At 42.0% G+C, this 22,771-nt stretch overlaps 1 protein-coding gene across 1 annotated transcript in view; it reads left to right on the top strand.

Annotated features, from left to right (window-relative positions):
* Positions 1–22,771, top strand: part of atp9b (ATPase phospholipid transporting 9B) — a gene marked incomplete at its 3' end in the record, with an annotated part of 51,457 nt that overhangs the window by 3,909 nt on the left and 24,777 nt on the right. Inside the window, exons 3-14 of the mRNA XM_080011979.1 lie at positions 3,129–3,279; positions 5,463–5,576; positions 6,246–6,354; positions 7,011–7,069; positions 7,672–7,723; positions 9,786–9,880; positions 11,122–11,202; positions 13,529–13,604; positions 15,622–15,698; positions 18,674–18,834; positions 19,214–19,356; positions 21,198–21,310. Of these exons, the coding sequence (XP_079868105.1) occupies positions 3,129–3,279; positions 5,463–5,576; positions 6,246–6,354; positions 7,011–7,069; positions 7,672–7,723; positions 9,786–9,880; positions 11,122–11,202; positions 13,529–13,604; positions 15,622–15,698; positions 18,674–18,834; positions 19,214–19,356; positions 21,198–21,310 (1,231 nt within the window). The remainder of the gene's footprint in view (positions 1–3,128; positions 3,280–5,462; positions 5,577–6,245; positions 6,355–7,010; positions 7,070–7,671; positions 7,724–9,785; positions 9,881–11,121; positions 11,203–13,528; positions 13,605–15,621; positions 15,699–18,673; positions 18,835–19,213; positions 19,357–21,197; positions 21,311–22,771) is intronic.

Genomic DNA, 22,771 nt, shown 5'->3' with positions numbered 1-22,771 from the left:
AGACAGAATAAGATTCAGTTGTCAAGTACTGAATAATAAAAAAATAAGGGGGGAAAAAAAAGATAATAAATGAATATTTTTCAAGTTCTGATGTCACGTGCGTATTGTAGACGCTTTCGGCGGTGGACAGGGTCGGCATGCTGACCGGTCTGCGGCTACACAGCCCCATACGCAACAAGCTGTGATGCACTGTGTGTTCTGACACCTTTCTATCATAGCAGCATTAACTTATTCAGCAGTTTGTGAGCCATGGGCATCCATGACCCTGTCACCGGTTCACTGGTTGTCCTTCCTTGGACCACTTTTGGTAGGTACTAACCACTGCATTCCCGGAAACACCCCACAAGACCTGCGGTTTTGGAGATGCTCTGACCCAGTCGTCTAGCCATCACAATTTGTCCCCTGTCAAAGTCGTTCAGATCCTTACGAATGCCCATTTCCTGTTTCCAACACATCAACTTTAAGAACTGACTGTTCACTTGCTTCACTTGCTTTTAATGTTGTGGCTGATCAGTGTGGCCCTTTCTCAGTCTGCGTTCTTGTCTGTACTTGTGTTCTTGTGGACTTTGAAACATCATCAGTCGCAGCCCAAGTACTGTTCCAATTCAAAGTACGCATCAAGCCAAGTCCAGTCCAAATGCCCGGATGTGGACTTGCTCCGCCCATTTTATCGAGGATGCATCGGTGGTGACTTGTATGGACTTGGGACAGCCAAGTTTCCCAGAATGCATTTTGCAGAATGACCGTCCTGCGTCCTCCCGTCCCCGGGAGTCTGTACTTACGAGTCGAACTTGCCAAATCTAAACTACCAAGTACGCAAGTCTGGACTTCGCGTACTTGGTATTGAGAAACGGCCTGTATGTTTTCTCATGTAAAAGAGATTTAGATCTCAATGAGACTACCTGATTAAATAAAGGGTTCAATCAAAAAAAAAATTCCAATATTTATTCCACCAGACATGACAGGCAGTTCAATACAAACTTAGTGTTTTCATGTAAAGGACCTTTACGTATGTGTGTGTGTGTGTGTGTGTGTGTGTGTGTGTGTGTGTGTGTGTGTGTGTGTGTGTGTGTGTGTGTGTGTGTGTGTGTGTGTGTGTGTGTGTGTGTGTGTGTGTTCCTGTGTGTGTGTGTGTTCCTGTGTGTTGTATTTCGTAGGTACTGCGCCAACGTTGCTCAGTTTGGATTTCAAACGCACCAGTAGTTGTGCGTGAAGTGTAAAGATAGGATAAGGCCACCTTTTATTTTTTATTTTTTGGTTGAATTCCTCGATGCGCACCATCAGTCCAAAAGGATTGTAAGGTCAAACAGGGTGGCTTCGTTATCCAGCTAATGATTCATTTGACAGGTTTTGCCCTCTAAAAAACACCAAGTTGGGCAATACACAAGAGAGGAATATTTGTTGATGCTAGCACAATGAAGTGTAATAACATTTGTAAACAAATGTAAACAAATGTTTGTGTGGTGTTTTGATGCCCAAAAGAAGTTTTATTTGTAAATGAATACCACAGTATATTACACTGTAAGTTTTCATTGTTGTCTGTTATCAGCTTTGCATCTCCAACCAGAGCTACGTATTGATTTTCTCTTTTTTTTTTTTTCCCCCCCTTTTTTCCCCGCACTAATGAACAAATCGGATTTTTCACAGCTGACCAGTTTGATGCTTTCCAGTAATTTTATGTGTGCTTAGCCTGGGATTATAAAACACAAATAATTCACGCTGAATAAGCCTTGCCTATTCAAATGGCATATTATTTAAATTTAATTCATTTGCGCAAATAATCGCTAGTATGAATCGGAACTCGGGTGTGTAGAACTCAGCAACATTGTGGCCAATACAAACACTTCTTTCTACCAAAGTTGATTTATTTAGTTTGTTGTTTTGCCAATTTACCTAAAGGGTGGAAAAGCCAAAGCAGTCAGCATGACGGGATGCATCCACAGTAGCACAGGCCTTTTCCCCTCTTTCCCCTTCTGGATTCAGGGTAGAACTTCACGCACATCAGACTATTGGCATTTTGCAGCAATATACTAGATTAACTACCTCTAACCCATCAGCATCAGGGGGTTAATAGAATGTCAAATATTCCTTTGAAAGATTCAATAAAGTAGATCTGAGAGTCTACTCCTCTCTCGCTAGCACTTTGAGTGGCTGCACGGTTGGGTTTGCATGTCCACAGCGGTGCTGTAGTTGACATGTAGCTAAAGCTCAAACAACTACTGAACGCACACAGACAAAGGTGCCACCCTTTAGGCCATTAAAAAAAACATGTCTCCATACATCACGACAGGGTTGAGCTGAGTTAAGCTTCACTTTTAAACAAGTGAATCTTTCAACGTCCCACATGGGATGTGTCAATTGAACAGCAGCTTACCCTTTCAGTTCACTTCCACTGCTAGAATGATGCACCTTCCATATAAAACTGTCAAAAGAAACCTTGTAGAACACTGACAGCCCAGGGATTTAATTAGCCAAGTACTGTAAGGTGGCGCACTGCTTAGAATTTCACTCATTGGTTAAGTTGCTATTAATATGAGAGGCTTGCAGGGATTCAAAGCTTTGCATTAAAATCTCTATGTTAAAATATGGCTTTACTTTGGTCATTATTTCTGCTGTCTTAATCGATGTAATGCACCCTCTCAAAGGAGAGCGCTTAATTGTTTTTGGCAGGCTTCAAACTCGGAGCCAAATGCAACCTGTATTTACAGAGTGGCACGGTGGATCAGTGACTGTCGCTGTGACTGACCATGGGTTCGAACATGAATGGGGTTGACGGGACTTGGGCCGTCTTTTATGGAGTTTGGCATATTTTCCGTGTTTAGTGTTGGTTCATGTTGGGTGCACACTCCTTTGCGCTTGACCAAGATAGCCTTAGAAATTGATTTCATCCCGAGTCTATGCTGTGGCTGCCCACTCATCTTAAGTAGATAGGAATTTCCCCATGGCGATCAGTAAAGTGCGACTAACTTAATTGACTTTAGTTCAATAAACAAGGACGAGAATTGAACACCGCCTCAAAACTGTGCCCATCCCACAAGGCCAATGGGTCAGACACTAAGAGTACAGCTCAGTAGTAGAGGTTTTGTCCAAGGCCCTGGACCTTGACCTGGTCTGTCTTCCCACCACAGCTGTTGCAACTGCCTCGCCCGTACTTGTCGGAGGAAGAAGGAGCTCAAGGCCCGGACGGTGTGGCTCGGGTGCCCTGAGAAGTGTGAGGAAAAGTACCCCAGAAACGCCATTAAAAACCAGAAGTACAACATCATCACCTTTGTGCCTGGGGTAAGCAATTTCACAGCAAGACTTGGACCCAGAGCCTCTTCCTTTCTGTTAGAATCACAACTAAATGCTTTACTGTTATCAGCATTTTAAGACTTCCATTCTTCTCCCAATCTTGCATTTCAATACTCAAATGTTCAAATATTCAAATTCAGCGTGAAAATTTGCTGTTGCTCGTCACACGTGACCATCGAAAACAATTGAATTGTGCTTCCCACTTCATAAGATAACGCGCATCATAAGTCAACTCTGTCTTTCTAGGTTTTATGTAACACAGTATAGAAACTGAGAATGAGTTGTGATGCAATGCCATATACTCAAAAAATTCAATCAACACAACTTTTATGCCTTACATGTAAATAATAACAATCTAAACATTGATTTAGGAGCCAGTGTGCACGTTTGTTTTTATTTATTTTATTCCCATTCTTAATACACAGTAATTATGTTCTGTTGCTTCTGGATGATTTGATGAACTTGGACTACTTTCATTTTATCTGTCCCCTCTAAACACATACTGGAGTCATCCTGATTGTTCTCTCGTTCGTTCTATCGCAAGGGTGAGATTTTACTCTGGGGGGAGCATTTTAGACCTATCTGCGTCCCTTCTTAAAGAGTACCTTAAAACGAACACCTTTTTGATTAAAAGGATGATGCTTGGCCCAAGCCATAAAATGTCAACTGCCTCTCACAGACGCAGGTATTCTCATCGATAGTGAGCCGAGCGCCTGTTTTTCTCCCGCTCCACTTTGAATTATTAAATACACGCAGATTGAGCTTAGCAGTGTGCATTTTTCACTAAAGGTCAGCGGGTTCATTAACTATAGAGCATCGGCCATCGATCGCATTGTCTCTGATACTCTGTGACTACATGCTGGACTCTCATTATTGCGGCCATTATTCAAAATCTGACCGGAGATGAATAGCGTGTTTCTTCCCACTAAAGGTCTCTCTTGAGATCGTGGCAGAAGCAGAGGCTGCGACAAGGACCTCCATATATACACGTCAACAACGCTCGATAGTCTGTAGGTAAAGGGAGTTTGATGCCTCATTCTAGGGTCCTTTGTCTGATCTAAGTAAGGGGCTTTTTTTTTTTATAAGGCAAGATAACGCTTTTTTAATCCCCGGGGGAAATTCAGGATAATGCTAACATTTGTGCAAAAAAAAGCAAAAGAAAAATCCTAAAAATAAAAATCACAACTTTGTCACTCATAGTAATCACTTGATTTCTGACTGCTAGAAAATGTTTACGGTTTAAATTTGATTTATTACTTTTTTCAAATTTTTTTAACGCATCCAAGCACTTATAATTAGTTGCTTTCATTTGCTAGGCTGTGGTTGATGAAACTGAAACAGATGGCTCTGAGTGCCTGTCAATCAAAAGCCTAAGCTTAGACCCGCGCTCAATTTGGAGAATGAACAATGTCCTTTGAAAATGAAAGCGCTCTTTGAGGTCTGCTTGGATGAAGAGGACATGTACGCATAACATGCTTTTTAATGGTGCCATAAAACCCGTGGCATCTCAGTAAAAACACTCTGTGACGTCAGTAAAAACTAATAATGTAAGGTTGGCCACCCTGGTAGACTGTTGATTTTTGATTAACTGTTAATTTACTAGAATCAGCAATTCAACTCATTCAGCAACAGCTGGTCTATTTGATATAAGGATTAATTGAAAAGAAAACCTGCTAATTCATATCATAGCATAGCAAGCTATAAAAATGGAAATGTATAACTAGAATGCAGTAAAACTGCCACAACTCAATGTCGCTGCAATGCCAAAAAGATTAAATGCCTTGAACTGGCTTACAGGAAATACAACAGCACAGTCATACGCACATTAAGCGATGAAACAAAATGTGATCACAAGTCGTCATCGGAGATTATGTGGTGACACAATCTGGATTTACAGTATCTGGATGCACGAAGCCCAGTCTGAGTTACTCTGCAGAGTGGAACCCACACCACTAATGTCATTCCAAAATAGAAAAAAAAAAAACAAGAATAAGTGGCCTGGGTTTCTTTCGTGTTAATGTTAAGTTAAAAGCGTTAAGTTGGATCTTTTTTTCCGCATCCTGAACGTGTAACACCCTACCCAGTGTTGTGACTGCCGCTTGTATCCTGGTTGTCTTTTTTGGACGGATGTCACTCTCACTCACCACCTTTGTAATCTGTCTCCTCCACAGGTTCTCTACCAGCAGTTCAAATTCTTCCTCAACCTTTACTTCCTAGTGGTGGCCTGCTCCCAGTTTTTCCCATCGCTGAAAATCGGCTATTTGTACACATACTGGGCACCTCTGGTAAATACTTTCTTAGATTTAGCTAAATAATTGTTTTAAGCGGTGACTGAAGAGTGACTCAATTTGAAATCCTTTTTTTTTTTTCCCCATGAATTTACACATACACCATATAACTCATCATGTAACTACCAAAGTGAGGCAGATAAATTGTATATAACCTGTATTTTATTGATTGGATAATTAGGCTGGTGTTCTGTAAGAAATTAGTGATTGATGTGGAGAGAGAGAGAGAGAGAGAGAGAGAGAGAGAGAGAGAGAGAGAGAGAGAGAGAGAGAGAGAGAGAGAGAGAGAGAGAGAGAGAGAGAGAGAGAGAGAGAGAGAGAGAGAGAGAGAGAGAGAGAGAGAGAGAGAGAGAGAGAGAGAGAGAATCAATATTGTTAGATGAGAGTTAATCGTAATATCCCAATATAGTCACATTTTGTCTTAAAATCTGAATTACATTAAAGTAACTTCATAGACTTTTGTAGCTGTTCTTTTGTAGCTTGGTCTTAATATCCACATTGATGATCAAAGTATCATCATATCAGCGTATTAATATCTTATGAAAGCGACAATTATCCATATTAGGTAATCGGTATTCTCGATATTTGAGTTTGCCAATATCGCCCAGCCCTAGTGATGAGTAGAACTAATTTCCGTTCAATATTCTTGTTTTTAAACTTACTTAGGGCTTTGTATTAACCGTCACCATGGTGCGGGAGGCCGTGGACGAGATGCGTCGCTATCAACGGGACAAGGAGATGAACTCGCAGCTCTACAGCAAGCTCACTATGCGAGGTGGGTGAATTGGGGAACGGACGCCTGTATCGGATTGCTGACATTATTGTAATGGATACCCCCCTCCAATGCAATTAAGAGCCGACACTCCACTGGATCCACACTTGTAACAAAAGTCACTCCTCCTCACTGTAATCGCATTGATTTTCTCCCTCTCCAATTTCTCTCAAGACTGTATGATCTAAGATCTGTCCCTCGTGTTGAACGTGTGGTTAATTCCCCCTTGTGATATCTGTGACTGCGGCGAGGGATGTAAGATTCACACCCTGTGACTCGCGTGCGCGCGTGTGCCGCGCACGGCCCCGCAGAAGCAGGAGGGATGTAGAGGATATTGAGTCGATATAATTTAGAGTGACCCTTTGTGTTTGTCTGTGCCTGGGTACCGAGATCACAACAAGAGGGTATTACGTTCGCTTTGCCAAAGTAATCAATCTGTCAGAAAACTGAGAGGGGGATGGGGATGGGGGTGGGAGAGAGGGAGAGAGATGGGGGTGGAGAACATAAACAAGGTTGCAGTTTTAAGGAGTCAGCTTCATTATCGAGAACTGAATTACAACACCTGTGTTTTTATTTCACCCGTTGTTAAAATGTACAGAGCATATCTAATATGCTCCGTTGAGGAAGACACTGAATTTATTACACCCCCACCCCCGCAGGTAAAATTCAGGTGAAAAGTTCTGACATCCAAGTAGGAGACCTCATCATCGTTGAGAAGGTAAGGCTTTGGCATCCTCTGTTGCAAATTTAGCACAGCAATCGTTCGAGTGCAGAATTCGGGGTTCTGCTTTTACACTGGAGATGGTCCTGGTGTACAGTAGGATGATGCATTATATAAATTATATATTTACTTTATTCTATGTACTATGTAAGCTATATGCACTTTAGTCTTTGTTATAACTAAGCAATATTACTATTGTTTACTCGTAATTGCTTTGTAACCTATTTTCCAACCTCAACACAAGCTCTGAACGGATGAGCCACAAAAATCCTTAGAACACTAGCGCCAGCTATGTGTTATCAGAAACGTGTCTGTGCCGTAACTATTTAACTGAGAAATCTGCTTTTACTGACCTGGTGGCCGAGTGAGCGTTAACTTAAACTCGGTTGATGTGAAATGGAGTGTCTGCTTAAGTTTCCATTACTGAGCATTGGATGGAGTTTGGAGAACGGGTTCTCCTTGCTGCTTGGTCCGAGCACTGACCTCCTTCTATTATTCAAGGCGATCCGCAAGGCCCCTGTTACCCAAGCTTTAAAGTTGTCTAAGTGTTATAGTTGCCCTTTTTTCTCCATGTTAATTTAATTTAATTTTCCTTATAGAATCAGAGGATTCCTGCTGATATGATTTTCCTCAGAACATCGGAGAAAAATGGTAATGGTGTATTTTTTTTTTTTCATTCATTCATTTTTCACATGACTCTTCCTTCAATTGAAGTAAAAAAAACAACACTTTTTTCTTTGACCAGTTCTTGTAATTTTCCTGCAAAAAAGCACATAAAGTGTTGCTTATCGGATCACAAATTTTGAGGCAGTCGCTGCAAAATCAAGTTTTTTTTGGTCGCAATAATTACAAAAATGTACCTAGATAGATCAATGCTTTATTTATCCTGGAGGGAAATTGCGCTGTTACAGCAACTCACATCAAAACTATGGTCAATAATAATAAATGAATAATAATAAAAAAAAATGTAATTGACAATTGTGGTGTGGGTGTTCTGGCCCAGGTCCAGGCAATGAGTGAGGGGAAGCAGCCGAAGTCAAATCAGCGCCGGTTGGCGTGTATTTATTAGTAGTAATTTATAAGTAAGATTAAACAAAAAGGTGGCTCGTGGGCCGAAGGCAAAATCATAAGCTCGCTGGCAAATAGGGGGAGAGTCCAGCACGTCTGTGCTTGTGCGCGCTGCCGTCGTATCGTGGCCGGTCTGTTGCTCTTAGCGTCTGTCTTGCCGGTTCTGATCCTGTGTCCCCAATAGCCCACGTACCTCCTCTACTGCGGTGAAAAACAGAACCTAAATTACTTCTTGGTCCAGGCCCCGGGTTGAGAGCCTGCACCGCCTGTCTGCAGTGGCGGCTTGACCACGCCCCCCTTGGCCAGGCACAACAATATACAAAAAAAATACGAAAAATACGAAATATATATATATATATATATATATATATATATATATTATGAGGCTTCACACTTGTAAATATTTTGCAATTTTATTCATTTATTGTCTGTAGATATTAAGTTTAGGGAAGTTCCCAGAAGGTCGCAAGGTCAAACATAACACAACGTTGCAATGATAATTTCTCACCACAAATCCTCCTGACGCGATAATGGTGACACCGTTCCCTGAAGGAGTGCGGGCGTCATTGTGAATATTAGTTTGTGTGAGAATTATGAGTTAGCATGAGTTCACACTCTTCCTGTCCTCTGACATCATCTGCCGGAGACAGCCTGTGGCGGGATGATTGATCCCCGGCTCTTTCCGTGACGGATGATGAAAAAACCGATCGATCAATAAGTCTTGTCAGAGTCCGTCTCTGGGAGGAAAATGTTCTGAGGAGGACGATTCTATCCATCTGCCATGTGCCAATATGGCTGCCAGGGGCTGCTGATGTCTTTATGCTGCGCGCACACACACATACACGCACACGCACGCACACACACACACACACACACACACACGCACACACACAGACAATCATACATATACACTTATTCATATCTGCATACACACATACTGATTTGCACAGACACACACACACTCTCACATACACATATAAATACACTCATTCATATCTTCATACACACACACACAACACAGAAACACACACCCATACATACACATACATACTCATTTGAATTCATCCATGCACACACACACAGACACCCACACACACACACACACACACACACACACACACACACACACACAAATGTGCATGTCTCTGTACACCACAGTAATTTCGGCAGCAGAGCAGCAGTAAATCTCCCTCATTGCGCTAATGTTTTCCGTCATACTTAACCCCCCGGGGACCGATTACAGCCGACCTTTGACCTCTGTGTCAAATCCTGGCCCCCATCCATCAGTTTGATATGGAATATCACCTCGGATCAATACCGGACAGGATCGCCGAGCGTGACTTCCTCCTCATTATGGCCGCTACGTTGTGTGCACCGGTGATAGCGCCTTGTGCACGTTCACTACACAACTTTTATACCGTTTTTGATTCTGCAAAATTTGGCCGCGATTCACTTCGGGGTTCGCATTTGGGGAACCTTATTTAGGACTTCTATAGGTTTAAATCACAAGTACATTTGAAATATGTATACAAATTCTAGTTTATTATTTATTTGACCAATGACCAGTAAAACTAAAACTTCACGTCAGTAGACTCCTTCTAATGTCTCAACGCTGGATTGTAATTGAGCTTCTTTGCTTCCCCAGGAGCTTGTTTCATCAGGACAGATCAGTTGGATGGAGAGACGGACTGGAAACTAAAAGTTGCCGTCAGCTGCACACAGAGGTTGCCGGCACTCGGGGTACGAGCATGACACGAATCCACTCAAACTAACTTCCACTCATCCAAAGACTATGACTAAAAGCAGAGCTAATTAAGCCGTAATGGAAACCTCATCAGACAGTGACGGGCGACAGGAACCATCTAGAATTCGGCAGAAGCTCCCTCGAACTGGAGCAGATGCTCAACGCTGAAAGATTTAAATCGACGTTGTCGTTTTTTTGTTTCCATCGCCGCCTAATTTGATCAGAGAATTAAAGTTTCAGCGAGTCACCTGATGATTGAGCTGTGAGATCTGCAATATAGGGTTTCTGACGGCTCCAGGAAGTTAAAACCCGTCCCGTCTGCGCCCATCCTACAGTCTCATCGAGTTCTTTGAGAATTAAAAGTATCACCGCTCGTAAGGACTGGGCGATATATCCTTATCGATTTTGTGAAATGAGACGAGATATCGCCAAAACGCGATCGTTAAATATTGGCTTTTAGGAGCGTTAACACTAGATTAATGCAGTTTTCTGCATCTCTCTCGTCACCCCCCCCGTACACACACACACGCACACACGCACACACACCTTCCGCCAGACTAAACATTGCTTAATGACTGCCTCTTGCTCCCTGGCTGCTGACTCCTACTCACTGATACTGCACACTTCTCTAATGCACTTACACTTACCTGTACTTACCGCTCATTATCTTATAGCCACTACATAACACTTGTACTTAACTGCACTATTCATTTTTGCCCTACTGCAACGGCTGTTCATGTTTATTCTGTAAATATTACAGTATATACCATATACTGTATATCTTGCATCTTCATATCAACTGTTAATACTGTTCATACTGTTCATACTGTTATACCTGCGCATATCTAGCATGGGCTCTCTGTTATCTATTTATTCTGCTTTTTCTAATCTCTTTGCACTTTAGTTGTGTCATTACTTTTACTCTGTGCAATGGCGATATAGCTGAATCTAATGTAATATAATTAAAATATTGAAATACTAACATTGCTTGTGTGTAAATATCTTGTGAAAGCCCCAATATTCACCAAAATTTTGTAGAATTATTATTATTATTATTATTATGTTGGTTTCGTCAATCGCCCAGCCCTACTATGTATCGCAATGTATTTTTTCTCACCTCTGTGCACATAACTATTCAGTACAGAATTAACAACAATTCCCTCAAGATTTTGTCAGCTGGAGTCAGTTTGAATTCTAATCTAACCCAATCTCTCTCTTCCCCATCCTCTCGTCTCAGGACCTGTTTTCCATCCGCGCATATGTCTACGCCCAGCAGCCCCAGCTAGACATCCACAGCTTCGAGGGAAACTTCACCCGGGTAGAGCGGTGCTGACATGTTTATGAGCCATTCACTGAATCACATGCAGATCTGCCGTAGAAATTGGATTGACATGGCCGATGCTTATCTCCATTATGCCTTGACAAACTGCAACAATGGAGATGTGTGTGTGTGTGTGTGTGTGTGTGTGTGTGTGTGTGTGTGTGTGTGTGTGTGTGTGTGTGTGTGTGTGTGTGTGTGTGTGTGTGTGGTAAAATTGCGGGAATTGGCAAAAATGGCTGTTTTTTGTAACCACTGCCAGTGAGACACATGTCATCACTGTCGTACTACTGGAAACATTTTACACCTTTATTACTCATCTACTCATCTTTATTTCCTAAACATAAAGAACCATGGTCTCAAAATCAGCACTGTATGTCGGTGCTATAGGCTCTGTGTCCTCAAGGTGAAAAGTTGAATTGGTGTTTTGATTTGGTCATTTAATGTAGAGAAGTTTCAGCAATTGTGCAAAATTGCAGCCTCTCAAAAAAATGTTGAGGAAATTGTTTGAATTTACATCAGTTATTGCAATCGCAAAATCGTGATTTCCTGACTGAATGCTTCATTAGTGACAGGCCTTTCCATTTTTTTCTCCAGTTTCATCCATTCCCCTTCCGTAGCGCCGCGATGTGTTTTTTTTATTAATAGCAGATTAGCGCAGCCCCCATGGAGAGGACAGCCTCAGTACAAAGGACGGCTTTGTGGCCAGTCTTCACTCTTGGCCACACACCAGGCTTAGTGAGCGAGCACTTCCTCTGCTTATTCATCCGCCGCGCTCTTCCTTTGCATAACGTGCGCTTTTAGTCCGAGCAGGATGGGGGGGGGGGAGGTTCCCACAGACCCGCAGCAAATTAACTTACCTTTTTATGAGGTGTTCCCTTTCCAACTTCCTTTTTTTTTTTTTTTTTTTTTTCATTTTTCTTGAGACGGATACGGCGGCTTTGTTTCTTAGCTCTTAGCGAGATCCTCTGCACAGAGCAAATTTTGGGCCCGTGGTTTGATGCCAAAGTCAGTGTGGTCGAGCATTCTGCAACCTGCCACTTATTTTTAATGCACATCTTCGCATTTTTAAGTGGATTGACAGGATGTGGCTACTTAGGTATCATAATTATCATATCAGCCGGGCAATTTGAGCTGAAACGGGAGCTTTGACTCTGCACTCCTGACTAAAGCTATTTTCTGCATTTGCCTTTATTTAAGAGCAAGTGATCAGGGAGGGGGTGGGGGGCTGAAACAAGAGGCTCTCTGGGGACTTATTTATCACAGAGATCCCATCTACACTCGCTCTCTATACTGTTTTCAAAAGGAGCCTATATCGCCACACTAAATCTAGTTACAACATCGATGCTGCTGCATTGCTACAGTAGTGCCTACAATGCGAGTTGATTGTGGAAGCAAATTTTACGGTGTAGAGCCGCATAGCTTCCACAATTCTATTAAAATAAATTTAGCTGGAATCTTCGTCTTGCAGGGAATTTGATGTTGCAGAAGGAAAGTGCTATCAAAAAAACAATATAAACAATACAGCCAGGCATAAAGGAACTCTGAAAGACCAGTTGAAAAGCTTATAAGTAAATCCAAAGTTAAGGTAATGCAGTTCAGGGGATGTCCAAAGAAATTTGTGAGTTTTTCCACTTCCTCCAACAGAAAGTGTGAAATTATGACCCATTGCTCAGCAGCTACTCCTCCTAGCGTGCTGGAGCTAAAAGTAGTAACCATTTATGCCTGGAACCTTCTGAAACAGGAACATTAGCATGCCCTAAAAGAGTTCCTGGTTGCTTTCCCACCGCACCCGGGAACCGTGGCGATCAGGAGGCGTTGACGCCAAATGTGTTGGTTCAACGGTTCATCATCATTTTGACAGCCAAAGTCAGTCACTGACCATTCCAGGTTCTGGCTTTTAATTTTCACGCAACTAACAATTCCACCGAACAGACCAGACCAATCAGCCTTACCGCTTACACGATTACAAACCTTGCCCCAATCGTTCCCATTCTACCAAACACGACCACCTTTCTGGGGGACCAGGAACAACCTAAGTGGACCCGGTTTTTGAACAATTCCCCTGTGGATAAAGTCCTTAATTGTTAAATATCGGGTACTATGTTCCTGCTTCCTCAAAAGCTTCCTGTGGTGCAAAAGGGGCTGAGATCGCTGTTGTAGGTTTACCGCATGTTTGTATCTTGTGTAAAACGTCTCATCTCACTCTGGATTTGTTTCCATGTGCTTTTGGGCTCCACAACTTAAGCTTAAGGTGTTTATTTGGCTCAGTTTCTCCTTCGAGACCTTGTGCAAACTGTGATGTGTTTTCATCTGTTTCTTTTAGGAAGACACCGACCCCCAGATCCATGAGAGCCTGAGCATTGAGAACACTCTGTGGGCCAGCACCGTCGTGGCCTCAGGTAAGTCATTGTAAACAAGGTTGTCGCTCAGAAAATTTTGATCAATAATCATTCATCATTATTGATTCACTTTATTAAACATTGTTGCCAGTTAATTTAAGTTTTCTGTTGCCCTTTTGTGTTTAATGTTGAGTTCAATAACAGTGTATAGTGCTTAATATTTGGTATTTCTTTGGAAATTACGTACCAGACTTGTTACAGTCTTGACTTACAATTTTACGCAGTATTTTACAATTTTACACTCGCGTTGGCGATTTATTGATTTAATATCGTTATCCTGTCCGTGGTTTTGGTTAGCATAACATCACCACATAGTTAAATGTTGTTTTTAAGGCTGCATTACAGTAAATAAATGCAATGATCTGAACTTCATAGAGTGTTGTATTTGTTCTAATCAATGCCTCCACCTGCTTGTTCATAATATCCACATTACTAACAATTGTTTCTCCAATAGTTGTTCTGTGTAAATCTGTTTAGGCACCAATAATCACACTCAAAGTATCATCAAATTATTGATATTGAGGTGTTAGTCCAAAAATATTCTGATATTTGAATTTTGTCAATATTGTCGAGCCCCTCCCTTCTACTCTCCAATCCCATGGCATCAAGACGTATTGACCGTGTGAGACCGCGACCTACACTCTGGAAAGTCTGCCAGAGACGTGTGCTCGAGCTGATCATCCCTCACTTTGGCAAAAAGCGATTCCCCAAAGAAGCGTTTCTGTCAGTCGAGAGCGTTTGTGACGCTGCCAGTGCCATTGATCTGCGGTGTCCCTCCTCTGTGGCCTGACCTTGACCAGAACACACGCACGCACGCACACGCACACACACGCACACACACGCACACACACACACACACACACACACAGGCGCACACACACACACAGAAAGAGTCTGAATTAGACCCCTGACATCATCTCAGCTTGGGATTGTCCCCCCACAAGTTCTCTCCTTGGTGGTCACTTGATAGCCTACAGAGTGGGATTCTGGGCCTTTTAGCGGTCGCTGGATCACCGCAGATCCACGCTCTCATGAGCCCCGAGTCTCAAGCTGTGAGGTTGAAAGGTTGAAATGAGTGGTTGAAATGAAAGCACGCTGTGACGTGCTCCGTTCATCACATTGTTTTAATTTTAGTCCCAAAAAAGTCAGGAGCCACTGAGAGAGACGATCCATTACTTCTCACGTCAGGTCGTCCAGCGACTGCTTGCTCTGGCCTTTCGCTTGTGTTTCCTTTTTTAATAAAGTTCCCTTGTATTGCTATTATGCTTCTCTGAGTCTCTCTCTTGCTCTTCCTCTCTCTATCTCTCTCACTCTCACTGTCATTTCACCTCCTTTACTAATGTTACCTGCTCTCATTGAGACACTTTTGACATTCTAACCCTCTGTCTGTCTGTCTGTCTGTCTGTCTGTCTCCCTCCCTCCCTCCCTCCCTCCCTCCCTCCCTCCCTCCCTCCGTGTGTGTGTGTGTGTGTGTGTGTGTGTGTGTGTGTGTGTGTGTGTGTGTGTGTGTGTGTGTGTGTGTGTGTGTGTGTGTGTGTGTGTGTGTGTGTGTGTGTGTGTGTCTCGCTCTCTCTCGTATTTTGTTTTATTCTCTTTTTTTTCTTAACCCCTCTCTTCCTCACTTTTATAGTTCAGGGATTCCGGAGGTTGTGTTTAAGTTTATTAGTGTACCCCGCTCTCCCATTAAGCTCATTTAATATTAATGAGTCATTAATCTTGTGTAATAAGGCCACCTTAATGAATCGGCAAATAAAGATGGCGACGTATTGATCGACCTTTATGAGCTTCCATAGCGTGGCTGAAGGCCTTGAGAGCCAAAGCGTATTAAACGCTCTGTCTGTCCGGAGAACCGAGGCTGAGCGGCCCCCGTTCAGCCTTATTGCGCTTTTTCTCATGCACTTCATCTTGTGTGTGTGTGTGTGTGTGTGTGTGTGTGTGTGTTTGCGCACACATGTGTGTGCGTGTCTGTAGTCCAGTTAATGAGCAGCATTACTTGTCTTGTCTCTCTCCTTGGCAGGCACGGTGATAGGGGTGGTGATCTATACGGGCAAAGAGACCAGAAGTGTCCTGAACACATCCTATGCCAAAAACAAGGTGAATGCCTCTCTTTGTTTCTCTTCTACCACATATAGAAACAACGTCCTGCACTTTTTCATGAGAATTCGATTTTGTGGTTAAAAGGGAAAGCCGACACCACTTAAGCGATATGATTTTTCAGAGGAATGTTCAAACTTCAATCAGCCCCAAACGCCCTTAATGAATCCTTAACACCATGGCAGTCTGTTGTGGCAAATTGAAGCTGAATTTCAAATTTCAGCCTCAAACATGCTGAAGGTCGGATGACTGTGAAAACCATATTATGCATATCGAACAACATGAAAGTTAAGTAGACGATAAAGGAAGGAAAAAAATTGAATTATCCCTTTAATCGGCACTATGAGACAGGAATGATGAGCCCTTTGATTGGGAGTAGCCAATAAAAACCAAGTTATCAAATAAATGTTTGGACAAATGGAAAACAAGATCTCTCTCAATACAAATTTTATTTGTATTTATTTTGGATAAAGCCTCGACAGTGTGCAGGAGTCTCTCCTTTTTCAAAACCACAACCCATCAAGAAGTTATTCAGAACACACCATGTAGCTTCCCATATTAAAACCTGCTCAGAGTTTCCTTGGTGTGGCGGCCTTTTCTCCCGCTTCTAATCACTAATCAATCACTACGGCGGAGAGGGTTTTTAACCTTGACTTTCTAGATAAAGTTGGACCTGTCAATGCAAAAGGTCACAGCCGGAATGCTAATTAACCAAGGGGGAAATTAACTTACTGCAGATTTAAATGACATTTTCAGCACAAAGTTAATCCCACAAAATCCCCATTGAGCGTTTTGTCCACAGATTGAGGAGATTAATGAAAATGCGCTCCTAAATATACGATTTTGCCTGAAAGATCAGCGCACTAGATAGAAACAAGTCACCAAGCCGACGCAGGAGTCACCAGGAGCTCACCGGCAGCGTTTTGGATACTGTGTAAGACTATATGCGGTGACATTTACACAAAAAGTTCCCCTCCGTACAAACGTCCGTTGTTCTAAGGCTCACGGTGCCGCTCTAAGGCCCCCACCCACCCATCCATGTGCGTGGCAATTTTGACACCAGGGCCTTTTAATAAGAACGCTGATGTCGCCAGTCGAAAGGCGGTTGCCAGTGTTTTGTGTAAGCTCTGCGGCTGAGAGGAATTCAATATTTCAAGGAGATGATGTCAGAAGTGCCAATACAGAGGCTGGAGATTGGAGGGGAAAGTCAATAGAGTGCGGCTAAAGTCACAAGAACGTTTTGGCCTCATATAATCTGCTGTGACACCGGCCGGGACAAAGCCTGCTCTTGATCTGTCTGACAAGACCTGGTAGATCCACTACAGAGGGACCTCCGTCCGCGGAAATGGACTGAACAATGTCACCCGACAAGATGCTTTTCTCTCAAAGATTCTGAAAGTTTCAATACTCGTTGAGGGTCTTCAAATGCTTCGTCAACACTCTACAACATTTAAAGAAAATTAATTCCGCAACAATGCCAACGTGTATTCTTAGGAATTTTCATGGTTTGCCTGTAGCGCACACACTACTTCGATGGACCAAACCTAATCACTGACTGTAAACCCCATGAATATTAATTCAAGAAACACAAGCCGCTCCGGTGGATCAAATCATTCCTTTCTCTTTTCATGACTCAAAGGGATGAACGGAGTAAAAATATGCTCTTATATTCATGTATAACATCTTAAGGTTGAGGTAATTATCCACTACCATAAACCCGCCCAGACTGAATGAATGAATAACTACTTAATTTGAGCCTTGGAATATTTAGGGCATTGGCCATTGTGTGAGCCAACGGAGATCCTCTCTGCTTTGCTTTTGAGTCCTAAATTTTTCTGCATTTTAATCCACCCAAAATCCCCCCATTTTTCTCAAGAGCTGAAGCATGAACCATGGTAGCCTGGCACCGGTCGTTGAGGGACCCAGCTCTCTCAGTTCCTCCAGTCCTCTTGGGATTGGGGCTATGGGGGGGTGGGGGGGTGTTACCCGACTTTTTTTTTTTAATGTGTATGCACCCTCCCTACCCCCCCTTCTGTTCATTCTCGCCCTCCTCCTTTTCAGAACGGTCCCTCCATTCGATGGAGGGGGGCTAGATGTTATGTTTTGCTGTTTTTGTAAGCGTGGTGTGTCAGATGAAAGCCCTCTGTGTTCGGGGCTGCCAGTGAGGGGAAGGGCACTTCTTTATTTGACATCTTTTTCCCACATGCTCCATTGGCTGGGAGATACACTCGAAAAGAAAAACGCTGACCCACCCCCACCCACCCACCACTGCTGCCCCCTCCTCCATATGGGAACTTTCTCTATTTTCCCTTTGACCTTCTGTCACACACAAGGGGTTTCACAGCGGTGATTTAGCTTGAGGGTTTAACATAAGAAAGTGCCACGATAAACGTATTTATGCCACACACATACACACTGGTTGCATGATTAACAGAAAATATAGTTATAGATGAAGATTTTGGGGGGGTGGGAAAGTAAGTTATAGATGAAGATTTTGGGGGGGTGGGAAAGTACTTATATATTAATATTCACTTGTTTGCATGTCAGACTTATTATTATTGTTTGTGTTTTGTGTTTATGGTGTATTATTGTGTATTTTTTATTTTCAACTGAAAAAAGATTATACGCAGAATATATCCATGTATTTGATGTATAATTGTCAGAACTTGTGTATGTAACACTTGGGAATAATTGGTTGGTTTCAATCTGCTTGAATTGATCACACAGCTAATTAAAATGTTAATTTAAATCAAATTGTAATTTTTTTTTTTACCTAAATAAATTTAAAACATTATAGTTAAATACTTCTTGTACTGTCCTGTTCAGATCAAATCTATCTTACAGCCAGACTAAAATAAATAAACGTAATGCCAACATTCTCACCTTAAATAATTCAAATATTTTCAAATTGTTATTATTTCACTCTCAATTCCCTACTTCTTTACCTACTGACCTCTGACATTTGCCGCCCACAGGTCGGCCTGCTGGACTTGGAGCTGAACCATCTCACAAAGGCCCTGTTCCTTGCTCAGGTGGTGCTGGCCATCGTCATGGTAGCGCTGCAGGGCTTCGTGGGACCATGGTTCCGAAACCTCTTCCGATTCGTGGTGCTGTTCTCCTACATCATCCCCATCAGGTATCATGCACCGTGGTTCTTTTGAAATTACTTTGGAATTTCGTCAATTCAGTTTTACAAATATTATGTTACAAAGTCATTCAATTTGAATTTGAATTTATGATGTCTTAAATTCAACATAAGCATTTTGTCTGATTTTATTCATCCGCGTATTTCTTTTTGTCAAAATAAGTCAAACTATTCTGTATCAGAGTCAATATATTCCGGCGTTACAAAAACCTAAATTTTCCTCTGAACTGAATGAACTTTCCTTCATAGTTACCTGCTACACTTACCTGTTCTGGATGAACCTAACTCACTCGCTCGAGGACCTTTTGGTTTTTTGTCCTAAATGTGCGCCTGTAGTTCTGAGCCTGGTCTTGTTCCCTCCTCTGCGTAGCCTGCGTGTCAACCTGGACATGGGGAAGTCTGCGTATGGCTGGATGATAATGAAGGACGAACACATCCCCGGCACGGTTGTTCGAACCAGTACTATCCCAGAGGAGCTGGGCCGGCTGGTCTACCTGTTGACTGACAAAACAGGTGAGAGAGAGAGAGAGAGAGAGAGAGAGAGAGAGATTTATATATATATATATATATGCAGTTCTTGCCCCAAATGTTACGTACAGTGGATCACAACCGACTGTGTCTACAGCAATTCAACACACTACTCAAAACCAGTGCTGGGTTTTGTTTAATGAATGTAACTTATTATTCATTATTTTATTTGTATTATTATAAATATTTTATAATACATTAAAGAAAACACATTTGCTGTTACTATATAAACCTTTAGTTTCATTTTTGCCTCACTAATGCTTAAGAGATCATTCGGAGAGACCCAGGTTTTGGTATTACTCTGTATAACTAGGTATAAGTTATTGAAATTTGATATTGAATGCCAGAAATGTTTTTGAGTATCGGTGGAATTCTGTCCATACAAGCTACCAGTTTTTAGGAGAAACAATAAAACACACATTTCTGAATTGGAGGCAAAATAAATGAAGGTCTTTAAAAGGTTGTAGAGATTTCCCTCCTTTATACAAGGGCAGAATGTAGGAAAACCTTTCTCTAATTCAATTCTCACGGCTTTATTCTTCTATAACAAATAGGCGTTCTTGGCCAATGATGGACTCCCGTTGAGGTCCTTGCACGCTTCTTTGTCTTTCCCCAGCGATCTAGCTAGGAATAGATTTGCTTCAGAAGCGATTTATCCAAGTTGATAGTTAAAGCGCATGGAAAGAGGAACAAACAATCAATCGGTTAGAATTGGATAACCCTGTGGCTCTAATGTTATTGGAAGGTAGATGCCCTCTAATCAGGTTTACGCTCTATCAATACACATTCTGGCAACCAGCATCCATTAAACGAGGCCATTGACCCTATTTTCGTGGTGTTTTTTTTTTGTTTTTTTTCAGCTTGCGAACACTCAGTCAGTCTCTTTGTGTGCGGGTTTTTAGCGTCTAGTTTGTTAGTTAAAGAGGACAGGGAGCCCATGTGGGTAATTAGATCAAGTCAATGAGGAGTGAGTCACGTCATCCAGCAGATCCCATGACGCTCGGGACATTTTGGGCATTCTTCAGAGGACCGACATGATGTGTTTTGTGTTCGGGTTAGGAGTTGTAGTGCTCGGGTTAGGAGTTGTGGTGTTCCTTTCCTTCATTGTTGCTGATATGGAACTATAGGGAGGACAGATTTGCTCCCGATCAATAATCAAACAGGATAAACAAAGGGGAGTCGTCACTTGATATGTCACTTCTTGTCGTCTTAAATTACCTTGACCAAGATTGTCTCGATTACAAACAAAAGCTGCTTCCAGTCCAAGGGTTTTGGTTTCATTGCGACAAGGCCACGGCTCGATACAGAATTGGAATTGGCCAAATAAAGTGTATCAAAATCATTTTCAAGTTATCTGAATAATGTATATACCTACTGAGTATTGTGTGGATTAAAATTTTCATTTGGTTCTTAAAAATGATAAAAAAAAGAAAGCATAAAAAAATGTAAATAAATGTTTAAATAGTACATAAATGACATTCATGATGAGCTTTTGTTCTAAACCAATAAATTGTTCTTTTTCCCTTAACCGAGTACGAACACTTACTCACTGGTACTTACCGATACAAATACTGACACTTTCTCTACAATCACTGATTGTAGAAACTATGTTTATTTATTATTTGCAACATTTTTAAAATGTATCTGTCACCAAGACCTAAAGTGGAATGTGTTTCTCGCTCCGAGCAGCAGCTACATACTTTGTGTTGGACGGGTTCTTGGTTTTAGGTATCACAACATTTTAGCAAGATCAAGTATTCGGGCAGCATATTGTTACCTGCAAGCCTCCAGTTTTTAATATTCTTCATGTGTTTTGTGATCCGCAGGCACGCTGACGCAGAATGAGATGATCTTCAAGCGGCTTCACCTCGGCACGGTGTCGTACGGCACCGACACCATGGATGAGATCCAGAGCCACATCGCTCAGTCCTATGCGCAGGTAACAACAATCTATTTCTATAAAACAAGAATGGACAGAATCTAATGTGAAGAAATCCTGCTTTTAACCCTGTCGATATATAATTGGATTTCTTTAGGCAGGTGGAGGAAAAAATGTGTGTGTCATAGTGCGTAGGCTCGGGTTGAGCAAGAGATACTGAGTAGATCTCCCCTGCATGTCTATCCGAATGAGTCATATTAGTCACAATAGTCTTAATATCTAACCAAGGATAACATTTTACCGAAGAAAGAACTATATTGTCCATTTATCACATGGCGTCCCTGAATAACTTCCAGTACTGTTAGTCAGTGTGTTCCTCCCTGGAAGCCTGACAGAATGATATTGTTCCCACTCAGTCAGCTCCAAACAGCTGGACGAGCAGCCAAACCATCTGCCCACTGCCTTACTTGTGATCTGCGCTAATGAAAGATGACGAGCAGAGTCAAGCAGCACTGTGTCATGGCAGAATATGATTGGTTAGACGCTGCTTTCCTGTCTATGACACCCACCTCAGGTCATAGCACAGTTTCACTACAGAGCGTAAATACTAAATCGAAATGTCACTGACACAGGTCATATAGAAAAGACTCATCAATGTCTGCACAACTGTTATCGTCTCTACTTTATTATTATTATTTTTATTTAATTTTTCTGTCACATATTGGAAGCTTGCATCAGGTTGGAAATTTTCTAACTGAAGCCTTATCCAGGTGTGGTGTTTAAATGTTGTCATTTAAAACTGTTCGTGACCTTGCTGACACTTTACTATTAAGAAAATTACCACTTTGCAGCTTCTCACAATGCACAAATGCAGTCCAAAGGGGTAAAGTAAAAAAGACTCACTTTTAGAAAATGGGAAAATAATTTTATAGTAGTATTTTAAGTGTATTTTTGAGCATGAGTTAGAGTAGTTACTGTAAGTAACAGTAATATCACATTTTATTTCAGGCAACACTATGTAACTCTTTTACCTCAAAATAACAGCTTCAAAATCATTTTGATGGAACACTGACTTGTAATATGGAGAATGGGATCTCTTTCATTCCCACCCACCCCCCGAACGCCTGTTCTTGCACTATGTAACTTCTGTGATTGGGTATGGAATCACAGGAAAAGTGCGTTACGCTTTACCACGCTACATCACTTCCTTGATGTTTGGCCCTGGTAATGACTGTTTTTTTAGCCTGGTAAAAAGTATTTTTTATTAAAAAAAAAAAATAAAAACCTATAAATTATAAACTTGCCTGTCCAAATGTGTGGTAATATTGCTCATAAAAAACGTAGACACTCCTCCTCCCCGACAGTGCGGAGGAGACGGGCCAGTGGTGCGGGCGGCCCTCACTTTCATTGCGCCACAGGGTTTGTTTCACCCTCTGACTCGCACGTGTGAGCCGATCTGACAGAACTAGCACATCTGGTACCTACACCGGTAGCAGGGGGCCGATGGCTGCGCCCTCTCGC

The sequence above is a fragment of the Zeus faber genome (assembly GCF_960531495.2).
Source record: "Zeus faber genome assembly, chromosome: 1".
Lineage (NCBI taxonomy): Eukaryota > Metazoa > Chordata > Actinopteri > Zeiformes > Zeidae > Zeus > Zeus faber.
The sequence above is the reverse complement of the archived record's forward strand: the minus strand, read 5'-3'. Positions and strand labels throughout refer to the sequence as shown.